Source organism: Anoplopoma fimbria, chromosome 14, assembly GCF_027596085.1.
Source record: "Anoplopoma fimbria isolate UVic2021 breed Golden Eagle Sablefish chromosome 14, Afim_UVic_2022, whole genome shotgun sequence".
NCBI lineage: Eukaryota > Metazoa > Chordata > Actinopteri > Perciformes > Anoplopomatidae > Anoplopoma > Anoplopoma fimbria.
In genome coordinates this window covers 1,553,596-1,574,718 of record NC_072462.1, presented here as the reverse complement: position 1 = coordinate 1,574,718, position 21,123 = coordinate 1,553,596, and the positions used below count along the sequence as shown (strand labels likewise).

The 21,123-nt window shown below is 37.6% G+C and overlaps 1 protein-coding gene across 1 annotated transcript; it reads left to right on the top strand.

Annotated features, from left to right (window-relative positions):
- Window positions 1-271: 271 nt before the first annotated feature.
- On the top strand, window positions 272-19,870 carry slc4a5b (solute carrier family 4 member 5b). The gene is given in 21 exon segments (XM_054613163.1): window positions 272-336; window positions 1,431-1,594; window positions 2,341-2,506; window positions 3,053-3,135; window positions 3,988-4,043; window positions 7,098-7,255; window positions 7,994-8,081; window positions 8,164-8,318; window positions 8,816-8,941; window positions 9,251-9,425; window positions 9,526-9,659; window positions 10,477-10,657; window positions 10,731-10,842; window positions 12,514-12,752; window positions 13,491-13,604; window positions 14,773-14,934; window positions 15,960-16,138; window positions 17,154-17,226; window positions 17,322-17,390; window positions 18,430-18,603; window positions 19,421-19,870. Coding segments are annotated over 21 exon segments (3,108 nt in total). The 5' UTR covers window positions 272-286.
- Window positions 19,871-21,123: the final 1,253 nt, after the last annotated feature.

Sequence of the window (21,123 nt, the reverse complement as noted above, 5' to 3'; positions counted from 1 at the left end):
AAAGAGTACTTTTTGCAGTAGTGTTTTCAGTGTTCACCATCGTCGTGAGTTCTGCAGGTTTTGGTCGTAAACCAAAGTGTTGGACATTTTAACCTTCTGGAGGAGGTCGAGGAAGAAGTCAGAGGATCATCAAATCCAAAGAGGAACCTTCTTCTGACATGGATCAAATCATGAATTGAATGTAAATGTGAACTGTGTCTGTTTTTCAGTGTCTCCTGCAGCAGAGCGTCTGCGCCACATTCTGGGGGAGGATGACAACACCCCGACTCCCACCATATTCACTGAGATGGACACGCTGCAGCAGGAGGGGGGGGAACTAGAGTGGAAAGAGTCTGCAACACACACACACACACACACACACACACACACACACACACACACACACACACACACACACACACACACACACACACACACACACACACACACACACACACACACATGCTGACGTTCACATTAAGGCTTCATTAGTTTAGGATTTTGGGGTCACCTCTGATGGGATTTAGAGGTCGAGGTGTTGAGACATCATGTGTGCTGTTTGACACGACGTTAACGTTACATGAGATTAAAACGACACTTTGAATTACACAACGGACTCCTGCTGTTGACATTCCTGAACTACAACAAATCAATCACTCTGTCTCTCTCTAAACACGACTTCACTTCACTTCACCATTCCTTTGATGGACTGCCCCCCCCCCCCCCCCACACACACACACACGTGTTAACATAATAATAATATATTCAAAGAATTCTTAATTAATATACTAACTTTCTTTTTTGATTATTTATTTATTTATAATTACTTCTTCTTAAATTTATTTTTATTATTATATTTTTTTACGATAGGATTATGTTTCATATATATATATATATATATATATATATATATATACTTAAATATAAATAAAATAAATAAATAATTATTTATTTATATATATAAATATTTATTTATTTATTTTATATATAAATAAATAAATAAATAAATAAATATTTATTTTCTTTTCTTTATTTAATGTTATCTTTTCTTCCCTCCCACTCTCTTGCCCCCTCTTTCTTTTTTCTGAGATGTAATTTATATATATATATATATATATATATATATATATATATATATATTTATATATAAAGACTTATTGCGTATTTGTGTATATGTACAGTATTTGTGTAATTATTTGTACATTGAAATATCTTACACACACACACACACACACACACACACACACACACACACACACACACACACACACACACACACACACACACACACACACACACACACACACTTCCACTTTTGTCCTACTTTGTATAATTTCTTGGGTTGTACATGTGTTTATGTTCTTGTCTGCACTTATTTTTACTCACTATTCTACACAAACAACTTCACCCACTGAACCCTGAACATAACCACTGTTCCCCCTCCGTCTCCGTAGGTGGGTGAAGTTTGAGGAGAAGGTGGAGGAGGGAGGAGAGCGGTGGAGCAAGCCTCACGTCTCCACGCTGACCCTCCACAGCCTGTTTGAGCTCAGGACCTGTCTGCAGACGGGAAGCATCCTGCTCGACCTGGAGGGCTACTCACTGCCACAGATCGTTGGTGAGTCCACACTGAAGGCCTCCACCAAACAAATCAAGACTTTTTAGACAGCAGATAGTTTCCATTTCTATTTATACGCCATGAAAATCAACGAGAGGACACTTGAAAGGTGTTCAAATAGTTCAAAACACACAAACTTTCTGTTAAGTCACTTGCTAATGCAGGTGATATCAGGAGTCTCATTGATGTTGCATTAAAAGCGCGAAATAGGAGAACAAAAGTTTGCTTATGAGACCTGTCAATCAGTGTGTAGCCCCGCCCTAAAGCATCCCCTGCTTTATGGTCTGTTTGACTCTAAATGGAGCATCATTTACTAAATGAACATCATGCTGTATTGAAGAAGACTTGAAACTAGAGATTGAGACCATAAACTCATGTTTACAATGTTTACTGAGGGAATAAATCAAGAGAGAAGTAGAGTCATTTTCTCATAGACTTCTATACAACCAGAGGAGTCGCCCCCTGGTGGACACTGGAGAGAATGCAGGTTTTAAGACACCAAAAGGAGGAGCAGAAGTCTAGTTTTTCTCAGACATCTTGAATTACAAAATGCTAAAAGAATATTATGGTATTCTTGCTTAATGACGCCAAAAAGAAACCTGCCTACCCCGGCTTTAAAAAGTAGCAGCTCAGTAGCTTACCCTAAAACCGTCCCTACATACCACTAACAACAACGATTTCAAGAAAGAAATCAAGCAAGGTTGTTTATTTCTAAGTAATAAGCTGTGAACGTTTTTTGAATCCAGATGAGATCGTGGATCGACAGATAGCCGATGGTCTCATTGCTCCGGATCTGAGGGAGAAGATCAGCTTTGTGCTGCTCAGGAAGCATCGTCACCAGACCAAGAAGCCCATCCACCGCTCGCTGGCAGACATCGGAAAGTCCTCCAACTCCAACTCCAGTAAGTCTGTGTGACGTTTGTCTTTCATTTTAAACTACCAAATCTAAAACGATCTAACCTTCTAATGACCTCCTAATGCTTCCTTTGTTTTCTGCCATGTTGATTTCCACCTTTGCTCGTAAAAATCACCTTCTGTGCTCATCGTTCTTCTTCTTCTTCTTCTTCTCCTTCTCCTTCTTCTTCTCCTTCTCCTTCTTCTTCTCCTTCTCCTCCTCCTTCTTCTTCTTCTTCTTCTTCTTCTTCTTCTTCTTCTTCTTCTTCTTCCTTCTTCTTCTTCTTTCCTTCTTCTCCTTCTTCTTCTTCTTCTTCTTCTTCTTCTCCTTCTCCTTCTCTCTTCTTCTTCTTCTTCTTCTTTCCTTCTTCCTTCTTCTTCTTCTCCTTCTTCTTCTTCTTCTGCTTCTTCTCCTTCTTCTCCTTCTTCTTCTTCTTCTTCTTCTTCTTCTCCTTCTTCTCCTTCTTCTTCTTCTTCTTCTTCTTCTTCTTCTCCTTCTTCTTCTTCTTCTTCTTCTTCTTCTGCTGCTGCTGCTCTGTCAGACCGTAGTCAGGTAAATCTGAGTCATAGCACTAGTACAGCTTCTGGGATCCACCGCTCCACAGAAGAACTACGCTCTCGGCAGTCAAGCAGCCTTAGTCGTCTGCGTGAGTGTGAACACACACACACACACACACACACACACACACACACACACACACACACACACACACACACACACACACACACACACACACACACACGTAAATTATAACGTTAACATGATGTGTTCACATGTAATCTCTGTTTTCACAGCAACATAAGTAGATATTAGAGATGAAATATGACCTTTATAAAATACCTCAAAGCTGCTTATAATACATCATTAAAACTACTAATTACAAGATTTGTTTTAATCCATAAAACGCAATATTTTTATTTCCTTATCATTTGAATTGTGTGTTTCTATGATCACTATCTTCATCTATAATACATAAACTCTCACTTCATCAACTTGTCTGCCTCATTCTATGTTTTTAATAAACTAAAATAACTGATCCCAGCTAACTCAACACTTATGTCTTTGTGTATAATATTCTCACCTTAAATACAATGTGAAATATAGCATGTTTACTTTAGAGATTTTGGTCCTATTTTGTGCTAATCTATGAATCTATCTGGGCGAAGAGGATTATTATGAAAAGCTATGTGTGGTATGTTCTTGTTCTCTCTTTGTTCGATTTCATTTGTTCCCAAATCTGCTTTGTGGAAGAAAAAAAAAAGAAAAAGGGAAACGATTCATTAGAATATAATCCCCCACAGAACCAAACCGGTCATGGTGAAGTTCTGGCAAACATTTTGGACACACTTGAATGCTCTCACTGTTGCTTTTATAACCATTTAATTGGATAAAATTTGCATCTTTACTCAGCTATTAATGAATACAATTCTTTCTTTTTCAAACCTCAGATGACCTTTTGTGTTTTTTTAAATATCAAAATGTGTGTTTCATTTTACAGATCCCTCCCAGAGCCGAAGCATGAATGATATTTCAGACACACCGAGCACAGACCAGGTAACTCGAATGTGTTCATGTTAATGTTAAACCTACTACGAAGACTTTATAGTCTGTATTTCTATTGTCAACAAAAACAATGAAAAGACCAAAACCAACTATGTGTACGTTTGTCTCTCAATACTTTCTGACTTACGAACAGGATGAAATATGAATTTGTTGGGGACTATTTTCAGTGGTGGATTCATTTAAATGAGGTGCTTTATGTGGGATTGAGTCATAATAAACTAAACTGTGTGTTCATGGCGATAAAGGAATAACAGTGAGGCTCATTAATGTGTTTTTAATGGAAGGTTAAAACTCCCATTAATTCAGATTTTTTTTAAATTTTCCTCAGATTTCGTTGCTTTTAAACAGCATATTACATTTGGATAATCAGAATCAGGCTTTATTCAGATTAATTAAAAGTATTTTCCAATTAAGATATGTGGGATTTGCATATATTATTCATCTTTTAGGAGCGTTCTTTGCTTCTGCAAAACCGACAGACTGATGATGTCGAAGGTACATGATGGGAACAACATTTGGAAAGTAGGGAAAGTTATTTAAAGGGGACGTAGCTGTAGGACGTCAACATGGGTTCAGGGCTGCATGCACAATATGTTTCTTTTCATTAGCAATGTACACAGCTTAGTAGGAATATTGTGGGACACATTTTATTTTTATTTTGTTCATATAAATGTATTCAATTTTCTATTGGTTTTGTCTTTTCATTATCAAAAACACACAATATTTACAGCCTTTTTCTTTAAAGCATTCAAAGGTTCCTATTATGTCTAATTGGTTGAAATTGGAGTTGAAGGCCACTGGAAAGAAACACTTTGGTTCATGATAAAATTAAGTGTTAATATGCAGAAACATTTCAATTTATTTTATATACACATTATATGAAAATGTGCTATTTCGTCATTGAAATATGTTACAGTTAAAGGGTCAATCCCAACAAATCACATATTGTTGACATATTTTTCCATTTAATCCCTGCTGGTTTGCAGCCTTGCAGATAGTTGTTGCGTTCCCTTTAATTAAAGGCCCTTCATACCAATGTTGTCCCACAGGAATATAACATTTGCTCTCAAAGTTAGAAACCTCCAAAGCTCCAAAAACACTGGCTCCTACATTTCCCATCATGCAATTTGAAAAACATCCTTCATTATACGCAATCTGCCTTGTAAATATCCCCCTACTCTATTCGTATCACAGACTTCCTTCTATACATTTGTAATTTTCGGAAGTCCACGCTAAAATAACCCCAATGACATCACTATGACATCATCAGGGTTATTTGAACCAGCCTTGACGGAGCTCCTCCAGAGCCACAGAGTGCTCCTCATGACGAGTAAAGTGACACTTTATATGTAAAGAATTGGTGGAATGCCCTTTTTAATATCTGGATATTCAACATATGAAGTTGTGCCTATGCAATGTCACAGTTATTGATTTGTTATCAGATAATCTCCTGTTGCCTGTGGCAGAATAACAGTTATATCAGATGGCATAAAGTGACACACTCCCTCTCCATTTCTAAGTGTGTGTGTGTGTGTGTGTGTGTGTGTGTGTGTGTGTGTGTGTGTGTGTGTGTGTGTGTGTGTGTGTGTGTGTGTGTGTGTGTGTGTGTGTGTGTGTGTTATGAAAAGTTGAGCCTTGTTTTATGAGGGCGTATACGGAGTCCTCAGAACGGCCTAATCCCTCTAAGCTGTTAAATTATGTTCGTACCTGCATGTGTGTTTCTACTTATGTGTGTGTGTGTGTGTGTGTGTGTGTGTGTGTGTGTGTGTGTGTGTGTGTGTGTGTGTGTGTGTGTGTGTGTGTGTGTGTGTGTGTGTGTGTGTGTGTGTGTGTGTGTGTGCAGACTTCTAAGCTTCTGTTGTTTCTCTGAGCCGCATTGTTTGAGCACAAGCAGTTTGTTTCATTGTTAACCAGCTGCAGCAATTTGGTGTTTTGTAATTTGGGTAAATATCTTCACAAGAACCTCAAAGCAAGCGTGAAATGAACTCATGCATGTGACCCCTGAGACTGGTTTAGTTATTTGTTCACAGAAGCCAACATGGCACCTCCATCCGTCTCAGATCTCATGCAGTAGATACCCACTGGAGGACTGTTTAACTCCAGCACAGCTGCAGATAGCAACACAAATGGATTATTCTTAAATTGGCTGAATGAGAGGTTGAAACGTCTTTTTTGTGGTTTCTTGGGACCATGAAGTCTGTCGAGAGTGGAAGAGGAGCAGTTGTTGAATTGACTCTGAGGCCAGCATTAACAGATTAGGAAGAGATTTTAATTTTAAGCACCCACCACTGCCACGTGCTTCCTACTGAGGAGGAGGAGGAGGAGGAGGAGGAGGAGGAGGAGGAGGAAGGCTGCACCAAATAGAGCTGAAACACGGTGTTGTGAATGTGTTTATTCCCCTGATATTGTGGAAAGCAGTTGAAGAGTTCTCAGCCACCCAAACACCTCTGTTAGACTGAAAAACCAACTGTAAAATGAATTCAAATTGAGGCAAAAAGTTTTCTTTTTTCATCCTTAATAGTTTTGTTGAAGATTTAGTGTTAAAAAATATCAGGAAGTTGGTGAGTAATAATGAAGATCTTTGGTAAACTCCTCATTGTGTTCTTAACATTTAAGTGTTAAGACCATGGCAGGAAGTGTGATTGTTATTATGGGCCATTATTCCGAAAAAAATATGAAACGAACGCATCCTAGTCACGATCCCTGAAAACGCTACATTGTGAACAACAAATCGGGTGTTACTTAACGTAGCTCTCCTCTTCCTAGCTGGACTTGGCTAAATAACGGAGCTAACAACAGAGCAACACTTAATCAGACATCTAGACCTGTTATATTGTAATTCATTCCCATGCATGCTGCTCAGGGTCCGCTGCACTTAATCCCCACTCTTCCTTTCATATTTTGATGAATGTATTCTGTCGTATCCTATTCGTGATAAACACGAAAAAACAAACAAATAAAAGACAAAACTTTTAGCGAAAATCCATTTCTTTCCCTCATGCTCCTCTTCTCTCTCTGTTCCTCTCTCTCTCTCTCTACTTCCAGCTGAAGAATAAGTTCATGAAGAAGATTCCTCGTGACGCCGAAGCGTCCAACGTCCTGATCGGTGAGGTGGACTTTCTGGACAAACCCTTCGTCTCCTTCGTGCGTTTGGCTCAGGCCACGACTCTGGGAGGCCTCACCGAGGTCCCTGTGCCGACAAGGTGGGTGTCTCCTTTTGTCTCTCTGCAGAGTGTGTGACTACGTTTACATGCAACAAATATTCATACTTAGTCGGCAAAAGACAATATCCCTAATAAGCTGTTTACATGGCTAAAGAAAATGAATATTCCACTAACATTCCCGTTTACATGCAGCCGTGCATATTCCGATTAACGTAAAACAACGTCTTCCTCATCACCAGTGAATCCCACCTCGACCCCATTCTCCTTGTGTTTTATGAGTTTATGTCTTAACATGTCGTTTATCATGTCTTAATATGGAAAAGTGGAACTTGTTGGACCTCTTTCATTCCTTCAAACACCTTCTATAAAAGGTCGGCGTTGAGATGTTTGTTCATATCCTAAAAAACCTGTTGATATCCAAGTCCTTCATGATGTTTAACAGTAGGAGTGTTTCTCCTTCTTTTCTTCTGGACATCTCTACTCCAGCTTTACAAACTGTTGGCTAGTTGGTTTGTGTTCAACGCACAGAGCTGCTGGTAAACAGGACAGAGACGTAGAAACCTCTCTAGAGACTCCCATAGTGAATGAGCTGTATACATGAACAAAGACTGACCCTAAAACCTGAAGAATATCAACATATCACACGTGTTTTTATCCTAAGACCTAATTAGAACAGAATATCCAAAAGGATATCCAATATTAGGAATATTGTCATATTTGGAATGAAAGTGGTCACTGTCTTGTGTTTAATCACCTCTTAACCTTCTCTTCTGACAGGTTTCTCTTCATCCTGCTGGGTCCTCACGGCAAAACCAAGTCCTACAATGAGATCGGCAGAGCTATCGCTACGCTCATGGTGGACGACGTAAGTGACCGTCGCACCTCAAAAGACTAAACTCATACACACATGACATTTGATTTTTTTATCTTCTTCACTTCCTGTCCAGCTGTTCAGTGACGTCGCCTACAAAGCCAGGGACCGCGATGACCTGATTGCGGGAGTGGATGAGTTTCTGGACGAGGTGATTGTCCTTCCTCCGGGAGAATGGGACCCAAAAATACGCATCGAACCTCCCAAGAAGGTTCCATCGGCAGAAATGAGGCACGAACATCCAACCACTCATTTAAACTTTTAAAAAACAGCAGAAACAAGTTGATATGTTTTACTTGTGAACAAATAGTTTTAGAGTTTCTTATTTCCAGATCCAGCAGCAGTATGTCCAATATTCTCTCTCTTTTTGCTCCGCTTTTGGTCTCCACCACCTCCTGACATATGAAAATCTGTCTTTCTAGCAGCTAAATGCTCCACAGTGTTCACCAGCTAGTCTCTAACTGTGTCTGTCTGCTGTTTGCTGCTGAGTTAAGGGGCTTTTTTTTTTTTACAGCTTTTTCGGATAAACAACAAGCTAAAACATTCAGCTGATTATTCTCTGGAGTTTCAACACTACTAGCGAGACCTTTGACATTGTTTTCTAATCATCTTTGATACATTATTTTTTAAAGAAATATTGATTATAGCCACTTAAATGTCAAGGTCTCTGGACTTTCTCTTGACAAATACTTCCAGTAAGCCTTGTTCTGTCTCCATGGTTACGACAGGAAGTCGGTGCTGAACCTGAACGAGCTGGGTCAGATGAACGGCTCGGCCGGCGGGGCAGCTGGAGGAGAGGACGAGGAGTTTCCGGCTCCACATGAGCTTGGAGAGGAGCTGAAATTCACTGGGAGGTAAGAAGAGGACTATATCACATGACACAGGGTCCAGGTTTCATCCTGTTCTTTAACTGGAGGTGAACCCGATTGATTAGCCTGCTGGAATCGGACGATTCAGCTTGATCGGCCGATAGATTCTATTCTAATGCTATTTACATATCATGTTCATAATTTATGAATATACTATAATTATATACTATATAATTGAAGTTTACAATGGAAGAGCAGTTCCGAAAATGTTTGTGTATGCTGTCAAATATAATTCTTGGGAAAAAGAAAGAAATTCAGAAGATCTCTTTTCTAACGATGTGCTCGTTCTGATAGGTTTGGAGGCGGTTTGTGGCTGGACATCAAACGGAAGATCCCGTGGTTTTGTAGCGACATCTACGATGGCTTCCATATCCAGTCCATCTCTGCCGTGCTCTTCATCTACCTGGGCTGCATCACCAACGCCATCACCTTCGGAGGACTGCTGGGGGACGCCACCGACAACTACCAGGTCTTCATTAAAGAACCAGCTAGCGTCACATCTGACAAAGTTTGACATCATATTAACTGACGTCTCTCTCTCTCTGTTTGTCCCCTCTCTCTCTTCAAAGGGAGTGATGGAGAGTTTCCTCGGCACTGCTCTAGCAGGAACTGTCTTCTGTGTTTTCGGAGGGCAGCCGCTCATCATCCTCAGCTCAACTGGACCCATTCTCATCTTTGAGAAACTGCTTTATGAATTCAGCAAGTAAGTAAAAAAAGCAAAGAGATAAAATAACCAGATTCCATCTAGTGATGACGGGATTAACCAAAAGTCACGTTTTTATAACCGTAAGAATTGAAGAAGCTCCGGTATCTGTTGTTTCCTGATTCCTGCATTGAGATAAGTTGTTTGTTTGTGCATTGACATCTTCTCTTGCACGAGTCTTGTAATGTGTGTGAGACAGTTTGTGGGAACTGACATTTCAGACTTATATCAGCCCAAAAAGAGCTATAAATCCGCATTGTGGGAGCATTTTGGATATAGAAAATGACCAGATTAATTGCAAAGTTAGTAACATCTGCAGATAACAGCTGTTGTTATAAAGATCGAAGCAGAACCGTACGGAGGCTCCATTTATTTACATTGTGGTGCGTTCAAGCTCCATTTAATAAAAATGAGTAAATTGTAAATGTAATCCTGTAAAATGTAGTTTTTGATGAGAAACTTGATAAATCCAGTCCTTTGAAGGAGATGGTTTAACATTAATATAGAAAATAGATTTTAGAGATTAATTATGAGCTGTTTAACTTCCTTATACAAGCTTAAAGCAGATTATAATACATTGTTAAATAAATCTATTTTAAATCAATAAAAAATACCATATTTTATTTAGCTCATTATTTTATTATTTATTTATGTTTTATTTTATTTTTATTTATTTTATTTATTATGTGTGTTTTTATGCAAATCACCACTAAAGATGACTTATAACAAAGTTTGATATTACATACTTTTGTTCCTCAGCTATAGGACTAAAAAACGTGATATTGATAACAATGTATTATTGTTCTCTTCTCACCAGGAGCAACGACATAGACTACATGGAGCTGCGTCTGTGGATCGGCCTCCACTCGTGTCTCCAGTGTTTCATTCTGGTTCTGTCAGACGCCAGCTACATCATCAAGTACATGACCCGGTTTACGGAGGAGGGCTTCTCCAGCCTCATCTCCTTCATATTCATCTCTGATGCCATTAAGAAGATGGTGGGTCACATTTTAAACACCAGATCTTCAGAAGGACACTTAAACATAAATATAACACACATGTTTTTCACAGGTAGGAGCCTGGAAGTATTACCCAATCAACCGCGGCTTCAAGCCGGACTACATCACCTCCTACAGGTGTGAATGCATCGCACCGGACCAGGGTGAGTCTTCAAACCTTCCTGTGCTAGGCTAACCACGTCCTGGATGTGAGAATGGTGTCAATCTTTCACTCTTGGGAAAAAAGCAAATGCATTAATTCCCAAGATGCTGATTTTGTCTTTTAATGACACAGCATATGTAAGGTGTTTTATATCATTAAGAGCTACAGCATTTATTCATTTATCATCATCATCATGATTAGGACATGAGCTGAAAACATTTATACTGTGTGTTTAATAGTTTAATGGTATTAGTTGCACATATTTGTTCTTTACTCTGTGTTGATGTGTGATTTTCATCTGTTTCTGCCTCATTTTTGGATGCTGTCTGACAAAGTGAGTATGTGGAGCCCTGGTTAACCCTTTAAGTGACTTGATTAGAGGAATACTCCACCAGAAACACTTAAATATGGATTTGAAATCATCTTAAGTATTTCTCTGATTTCTCTCAGTTCAGTTTAACACTGAAGAACTCCGGACTGTGCACGTGTAGTTAGATATATTTAGGAATGACCATATGGGATCAATTATCACTTCAGTAAACTGCAGACTTATTTGGCGAAATATTCCTTTAACCCCCAGCATCTGGAACTGTTGCTATGACAATATTATAGAGCCTTCCTTAATGTCCTTATGAATGTTTTTCTCCTCATATTTTCTTTAATTAATCCTGAGGTATCACCTGTCCTGTTACCCAGCATTCATTGTGGCGTGTCCCTCTTGTGTTCCTCAGCATCTGCTCTGGGCTTCAATGTTTCAGTTCCAGTCTCAGATGATAACATGACTCTGCTGGTAAGTGACAGAAAGACAGGAAACATCACTGAATCTTTTCTATTCCTCTTTGTGAAGGTAACGGGGAAAAGTAACTGATGTGCATCCCCAGTTTTTTGGGGGATTTTAAACTGTATATGTTGTGATTTCACTAAACAAAGGCAGAAACTTGACTTCACGGAAACTGGGCTCATATTTATCAAACATCTAAGTACAGGAAACCAGTCCTAACTAGGGGGAAAATAGATTTTATCAACACTAGCACTCTTATCAGTTCGTTTTGGTTATATTATGAGGAAGAAAAAACATTCATTTAGAAAATAATCTACATTTCTGCAGCAATACGTTGTTCCAAAATCTTGTGTGTGTGTGTGTGTGTGTGTGTGTGTCAGAGTAAAGACAAAGACAAAGAGACAGAGAGAGGACGTTTGAGTCGAGGACATCTCACTCCGGAACTTCTAAAGTACCGATAGCAGAACCGATAACTCAGAACTGCATCAATATTCTGGGTTTTACTCATTTAAAACCAGTTCCCATTTAGATCCGAGTTTCACGGCCATGCCTACACACAGACATGCTAACTTTACTTTATTTCTACGACGAAAACCAAAGAAATTCCCACCAAAGTGTCCAAATTAATATTTCTAATGGTGACAGTATGGAAGTTAATTTCTATTTTGTGGCTCTGAACAGCAACGTCATTCTCTCTTCTTTAGGGAGTAAGTGTAGGAAGTTCTGGCTCAACTTTCAGTGTGATTTCTGGGATTGATTCTGAGACGCTTGTTAAATACGAGCCCAGGAGTTCTATAAGTGAGAAGTTTTTTCCGGGCTTTGTGGCTCCTGTATTCTGTGTTTTTTCTTCTGTTATCGCTTGTCTCTTCTCTCTTTGGTTTCTCTTTTGTTCTCCACTACCCCTATTCTCCCACTTTCCCACTTTCCTCCCCCCCACACCCTTGTCTTGTCTTCTTTAGTTTAACTTGACAGGCCTGGACTGGAGTCAGCTGAGTAAGAAAGAGTGTGTGAAGTACGGAGGCATGCTGATGGGTAACTCCTGTAAGTACGTTCCCGACCTGGCCCTCATGTCCTTCATCCTCTTCTTCGGCACCTACTCCATGACCGTTTCTCTCAAGAAGTTCAAGTTCAGCCGCTACTTCCCGACAAAGGTAAGACTCATCAAAACACTTCCCATCATGTTATTATATTAATGCTGTTATAGGCTCCCTGCAAGTCCGCCTGCATGTGAAATGCTGGACTCTATATGTAATACTGTGGGATATTTATTGAAGCATGAAAGCAGTTCACTTTAAAGGATAAAACTGGCGAAACTCCTAATATTTCTTATAAAAAAAGACCAAACCATCAGGGCACCAACAAATATATATAGTTTTTCTTCTAAATATAATAATATTCTATTGCAGCTCAGACATTTACAGTAACACAGAAAATAACTGCTAAGAATAGCTAGTTTAGATTAATGCTAGCATGCAAACACACTCACAGTGTATGTGAGTGTTAGTAATCTTATAGTTGTTAATTAGCAGTAAATTAAAAGTCCTCAATTCCACCTATCACATCATGTATGTTTATTAATTACCAGGTTCAAAATATTCCACAGCAAATGCAGTATTTTGTAGTATTGTAGTAGAAGTAATATTCGCTAAAAAACTATAGTTTTCTTCAGTTTCTTTTATGGGATTTGTTGATGATATAAATAATAAAGAATAAAACCAGCTCTTTCCTTCAAAGCTGCTGAATATCTGCATGAAATATCAGCATCCTGCCTCTCCGTATCCAAACTCCCCACCCTGTAGACCTCCATCACACCCGTCCCAGCATGTCCTCTCCCATGTCCTCTCCCATGTCCTCTCCCATGTCCTCTGCTCTCCCTCAATGTGCTCCAGTTCCGTTCCCTCATCAGTGATTTTTCCATCATCATCTCCATCCTGGTCTTCTGTGGATTGGATCTTCTGATGGAGCTGGAAACCCCCAAACTGCACGTACCCACAGAGATAAAGGTCTGCTCTACCCTGAATACCTCTTTTACATCCCTGCTCGGTTGTATTTCCTTCCCTCTGGATGTTGTTTTTATGGATTTCTTACAGTCGTTTGATTTATCAATGCAATGATTCTTTTACAGACTATATTTTCTCTTCATTTCCTCACTTACGCACCTTTTTTCTTGTACTTTTTTCACATTTTGTCTCCCCTCCTCTCTGTCACGCTACACATCTCTCCCCCTTCCTCCCTTTGTCTCAGCTGAGGAAGCTAATCAGTGATTTTTCCATCTTCATGTCAATCATGTCCTTTGTGGGTCTGGATATGTTGATGGGGTTAGACACACCCAAACTAATCGTTCCGACTGAGTTCAAGGTATTTGATTTTGGATATGTGACTGCTCTTCTGCATGTGGAACTGATTCTTTTTTCTGTGTGTGAGGTACAACTTTTAGGTGAAGCAATTTACATTCTTTTCTGCATCTTTAACTTTCTACTCCACCACATTTCAGAGAAGAATATTTGACTGTTTACTACATTTATCTTACAGCTGTAGCTATTTTCAAGATAATCTTAGAACCCATTGGTCTGCTGGTGATTTAGCCTCTGGGGGTCATTCTAACAGTCTGATTAGCAACTTGAGATGAGAGAATGGAGATTATAGACGATGTAGGTTACACTCAATCAACAGTTCATTTTTCTGAATCAGAAACCTAATTGTAAAATACATAATTTAAAGATAGAAATTATAGAAATGTACAATAAAATATGATGAACAAACAACTAAAGATTACGTTAAGACAAGTATGTTATTAAAGTGACAAGTGTGTATTTAAACAGTCTGCAGTGGAACCTTCTTTACATTAATCATCTCTGGACCCCTCAGATTTATCTTCGATACTTTAAGTACATTTAGCTGATAATACTTCTGTGCTTTTACTGAGGATTTACAAAAGAGGAATATAGTTGTAAAGGAGTATTTTTACTTTGTCGTATTGGTTCTTTTGATCTGAATACCTCTTCCACCCCTGCATGCTACTATGTTTCAGTAGCATCACCTTTTCACCTGTACTATATATTTATTTGTCATTATCGTGTGTGTGTGTGTGTGTGTGTGTGTGTGTGTGTGTGTGTGTGTGTGTGTGTGTGTGGTGTGTGTGTGTGTGTGTGTGTGTGTGTGTGTGGTCAGCCCACGCGTCCTGACCGTGGCTGGCTGGTGATGCCGTTCGGTAAGAACCCCTGGTGGTGGTACATTGCCAGCTCCGTCCCTGCTCTCCTGGTCACCATCCTCATCTTCATGGACCAGCAGATCAGCGCCGTCATCGTCAACCGCAAAGAAAACAAACTGAAGGTAAATAAATGTCATGGACATGTGAGACGTGAGCTACCGGCAGGTTCAGTTTCTGTTATCTGTAAATATAAGGATTTAAATTAGAATGTTATATTTGTTTTATATTAAAGGGACAGTTTGGATGTTTAGAAGTGAGGTTGTCTCAGGTTCTTCTCCATGGTCAGTGTTTTACTACAGTAGATGGAGTTTAGAGGAACAGACAGGAGAACAAACCAATGTTCTGCTGTGGACGTATTTTAGAGACTTTAAAGAATCAATATCAGTTTAAGTAAACGCTATATTTACAATATTTTCACCTCTTTACCTTTATGAAGAGGAACTGAAGTTGTTATCTATGCTCTCTCTCTAAAGACACCAGACTCCATTCACAAAAACAGTCATTTAACCTCTCAGAACAGAGGAGTTGCTGCTCTACTTCTGCCTCCATCTGTTAGTGTGTTTGTGTTATTTGGTGTTTTAAAGGGTCACTTCTTATTAATTAATTAATTCAATGCTGCTGTGTTTATTAGTGTATATGTGAATGCGGAAAACCTGGTTACAGATTTTCTTTTGAAGGGAATTTTGATTATCATTGTTATTATTAAGAGGGTCTTATTTTCCATCCTGTAATGGATTCTATGGATTCTAATTTAAATTGAATCAAATGTATTATTATTTTATCAAATGTGTTTTGGTTACCATCCTACTTTCCCTGTTGTGTCCTCACCATGTGTATTTTCCCTTATTGTAAAACATTTTGTGCTTCATTTCTGGTATTTAAGATGCTATTAAATGCTAAATAAAGTTTATTATTATAATTTTAATTTGAAACCGATACAAAAACTGTTGAGTTTGTTTGGCATAATGCAGTAACAAAGAAATGCAGAATTTGATCAATTATACTTCACAAAAAGAGTGTATTAGAAACAAATGTCTAGCCTGCTTCAAAGAAGGTCCTGGTACCCCGGTAATGTAAGGCCACTGTTTGAGAATTAGCTGGATTTCTTCTCAAATATTGATATATTTTTCCACTTCCTGTCTGGCAGAAAGGCTGTGGCTACCACTTGGACCTGTTCTGGGTGGGCGTGCTGATGGCGGTGTGCTCCTTCATGGGTCTGCCCTGGTACGTAGCGGCCACCGTCATCTCCATCGCTCACATCGACTCTCTGAAGATGGAGAGCGAGTCCAGCGCCCCCGGAGAGCAGCCGCAGTTCCTGGGAGTCAGGTGAGACTGTCCTCACTCAGTTTATGTGTGTTTACGTGTGTTTATGTGTGTTTATTACGTGTGTTTATGTGTGTTTATGTGTGTTTATGTGTGTTTACGTGTGTTTTTGTGTGTTTATGTGTGTTTATGTGTGTTTTTGTGTGTTTACGTGTGTTTATGTGTGTTTATGTGTGTTTATGTGTGTTTATGTGTGTTTACGTGTGTTTTTGTGTCTTTATGTGTGTTTACGTGTGTTTATATGTGTTTATGTGTGTTTACGTGTGTTTACGTGTGTTTATGTGTGTTTTTGTGTGTTTATGTGTTTATGTGTGTTTATGTGTGTTTATGTGTGTTTACGTGTGTTTATGTGTGTTTATGTGTGTTTACGTGTGTTTACGTGTGTTTACGTGTGTTTTTGTGTGTTTATGTGTGTTTTTGTGTGTTTATGTGTGTTTACGTGTGTTTACGTGTGTTTATGTGTGTTTACGTGTGTTTACGTGTGTGTTTTATGTGTGTTTTTGTGTGTTTTTGTGTGTTTATATGTGTTTATGTGTTTTATGTGTGTTTATGTGTGTTTATGTGTGTTTATGTGTGTTTTTGTGTGTTTATGTGTGTTTATGTGTGTTTATGTGTGTTTTTGTGTGTTTATGTTGTTTATGTGTTTTTTGTGTTTTTGTGTTTGTTTTTGTGTGTTTTTGTGTGTTTTTGTGTGTTTATGTGTGTTTATGTGTGTTTTTGTGTGTTTATGTGTGTTTATGTGTGTTTATGTGTGTTTATGTGTGTTTATGTGTGTTTATGTGTGTTTTTGTGTGTTTATGTGTGTTTTTGTGTGTTTTTGTGTGTTTATGTGTGTTTATGTGTGTTTATGTGTGTTTTTGTGTGTTTATGTGTGTTTATGTGTGTTTATGTGTGTTTATGTGTGTTTATGTGTGTTTATGTGTGTTTATATGTGTTTATGTGTGTTTATGTGTGTTTATGTGAGAGTCAATGTTTTCCACAATGTACTTTTGATACTATATGAGTCTTTATCTTTTAGGGAGCAGAGGTTGACGGGCATTCTGGTGTTTGTTCTCACGGGACTCTCAGTTTTCCTCGCTCCTGTTCTCCAGGTTTGTTAGTAGACGCATTAACAAGTTTGATTATGTTATGTTTCTTTTTTTAACATTTACTTTCATGCTTTTATCTGCTGTTCTGTTTTATTCAGTACATCCCCATGCCAGTCCTGTACGGAGTGTTCCTTTACATGGGAGTGGCCTCACTGAGCGGCATCCAGGTAGATATGAGATGATGTTCATGCTGTATATCCATGTTTTATTAATGTTCTCCTTGATAAATGCTCCTGCACACAAAGAAAAATAGTCCACCCGACTTTCACAGGTGCAGGTCTACCTAAAAAAATTGTTATTTTTCTTTTTTTTAATTATATTTTTATTGACCTGTTTCATCAATATGTGTACTTTTTCCGTGAAACAAACAAATTCTTGCTAACAATATAAATAAAACAAGACAAAGAACATGGCATAATTTAAGCATCATATATAAATCAAATTCCAATCATTTGAATTTAGGGAAAAAGAAGGAAAAAACATATATTAAATGTTATTAACTACAATAATAATGATGATAATAATACTAAGTAACTAAAAGTAATAATAATAGTAATAATAATAACAATAATTATAATAATAGTGAGTAAGTAAGTATAATTATTGGAAATGTATTAAAATAATAATCAAAATTCTAGTAAAGGAAATAAATAATATAATAGATTAACTAAGAAATTAAAAAAGAAGGCTGATTGCAAAAATGTTAGTTAAAGAACAATAGTTCTAACTGTGAATGATCATGGATGTCTTAATAGTTGATGTTTTATGTCTTTTTTTATTACCAGAATACTGAGAATAAAAATGAAAATGTAGTTATAATAATTAGTTTTAAATAAAAAAAATATAGAAACATTTTTGAAAAGATCCCTTCACTTTGTTTATTACAGCAACCAAGACGTGTGGGACATTTTCAGTGTGAAAATAAAATTGTTAAAGCTTTCAAAACATCAAATCTGATGTTGCTAAATTGTTTGTTTTGTTTGAAACAGTCCAAAGATATTCAGCTAACTATCAACATAAAACATACGATAAATATATATTGATCCCCAGCGAGGAAGGACAGAAATAATACAGATAAATAGTACAATAAATTACAAAAGATACAAAAGCATACGGAGACAAAAAATAAATGATAAAGTGTCAGGTTTGTGGTTAAAGTAAATGAATAAACATGTTTCTGAACTGGCTCTGTTCTCTCCGTTGCAGTTCTGGGAGCGTATCAAGCTGTATCTGATGCCGCCCAAACACCAGCCGGACTTCTCCTTCCTCCGCCACGTTCCTCTGAGACGCGTCCATCTCTTCACCCTCGTCCAGATCATCTGCTTGGCTGTCCTCTGGATCCTGAAGTCCACCTTCCTGGCCATCATCTTCCCAGTGATGGTGAGTGTGTTACCCTGTGACTTTATGTTTGTGGTATTAATGAAGGTATCAGATATGTTGAGTTTATTACAGTAAGTGGTAGTCTTAGTTTGAAATGATAGATGTAGATGCTAAAAGGGATCTACAAGTCATTTTCTGGTGTCACTTGTTAACAAATATGTACCACAATAAATAAAAGACAATTTTTTACATGTTAAAAATTATTTTCTTCAATTTAAATGATTTGACAGAAATTTAGTTGGAAACTATTTTGATAATTATTTGTCATTTTTGTGTAATAACATTGGTTCCAGCAAATATTAATATGGCTGCTTTTCCTTTAAGAAATTCGAACGTGTGTTAATTCAATATGTTAATAAGGTTAATATATGAGTAACACTGTTATTAATGTTAATGTATTATCATAATGTTATCAATAAAAACGTATTTGTAATAATGATAGCAATGTTTATGTATCAGAAATAATGTTAATGTATTATTAATACTGTTAATATTTATGTATAGTTATGATGTTAATAATGTTAATGTATTATAAATAATGATAACAATGTTTATGTATCAATAATGATGTTAATGCATGAGTAAACATTTTATTAATGTTAATGTAATATTATTAGTAATGTTAATAATATCTATTAATAGAGAAAATAATAAGCAGATTAATCCCCAATGAAAATAATCATTAGTTAATAGTTCTAAGTGAGTACAAGCTCAACCAACTACAACAGTAAAAACCTGCTTTTACATCAATAGAGGAGTAATAATGATTTCTACTTTCTACTTTTAGAACTTGTAACAGAGTATTTGTGTTCTATAGATTCTGGGTCTGCTGGTCGTGAGGAAGCTTCTGGATCTGATGTTCTCACAGCACGACTTGGCCTGGCTGGACGACATCCTGCCGGACAAAGACAAGAAGAAGAAGGAGGACGACAAGACGAAGAAGAAGGAGAAGAAGGGGGCGGAGCCAGAGAGCGATGAGGAGGTGAGGAGAATGTTTACAAAGATGCTGTACACACAAATATCATATCTGCCAAACACACACAGCTACTGTAATCTCCAAAGACAACACGAGCGTGTATTTATCTATTTTCTTTGTATCTACAGAGTTTTTAAATGTGTGTCACTCCATCTTGTGTTAGTTGTGTCGCTCCTGGGTTTGTTGTCTCTGACTAATACTGTACGTTTCTCCTCTCTGTCCCACAGTGTTGCTGAAAAGGCACTGTACAACACTTACTGCAGTCTTTCTGTCCATCCATCCTCCTCTTAGTGTGTCCTCTCTAGCTCTCCCACTGTTGTCCACATGATTCTAAATGAAGGATAAGGCCGGTGCTTTTCTATATTTTTGTCAGAAAAGACGGAAAATCAACTTTTGTTTTAAGGCCGCACCAGAAAGTGAAATGAATCCATTGTGTCCTCTTAGAGTCCTGAAGTGTAAATCTTTAAAAAAACCAAAACATTTCATTGTAAAGAGATGTCATTCAGCACTTAAAAACTACAAACTGACAAATTTGAGAAAATGTGGCGTTCCTTCCTGTATTCTACTGAATCTAAGCTTTAAACCTCCTCATATGTAATTTGTACACTTAAAGTTATTGTCGTTACTTTTTGGACACAAAGCATCTGCCAATCTTCACTTTTTATTCTTTTTTTTTTTTGCGTTTTTGTTTGTTTTTAACCCCTCTGTCAATAATTTATTATGTTTTCTCCTCTTTTGTTTGTAAAACTCAAATATGTTATTTGCAATGAACTCATGTAAAGTTGAAAACCAATAAACAGAACTAAAATGAGAAAGGGCAATCACAAATATATATTGTCGTTTTTAAAAAGAAATCCTCAGTAGTACAGCACTTAGTATCTTTTTAAATTCTCATTATTGTCCTGCATGCCGACCTCTTCGTCTTTTTGTCCCTCAGCCCAACAGCCCCCCCCTCCAGTGAAGATCCCCGTGGAGGCCAAAGAGCCCCACACAGAACCAATCCCCGTCCATGTTAACCCCCCCACCCAAAACCAAACCTCTGACTGTGAGTACACCGACCCTCTCCTCCATCTGCTGCTGTTGTGTCGGTTTGGTTTGTTCTTTAAATGCTTGATACCATTAATTGAATGTGATGGATGAAGTGCTTCTATAGCTTTTGACCATGGATGATATTTTAGAGATTTCACAATGACAGCTTTTATGAGCACACAATTCTATAATTATTTAATATTACACAGACATATTTGAATCGTGTGTTACACTATAACTTATTTTTATAACATTTTTAATGACCTACTATACTGTGACTTTTTTTATCCATTTTTAATGGCACACTATACTACAACATTTTATGACATACTATACTATGATTTTTCCGAGATGCTATACTTTTTTATGACTTTTTACGACATCATTTATTCATTTTTAAGACATACTATACTATGACTTTTCATAACAAACTATACTGTGACATTTTATGACATATATTAAGATTTTTTTTAGTACGATTTATGATAAAAAAGTCATAGTATAGTATGTCGAAA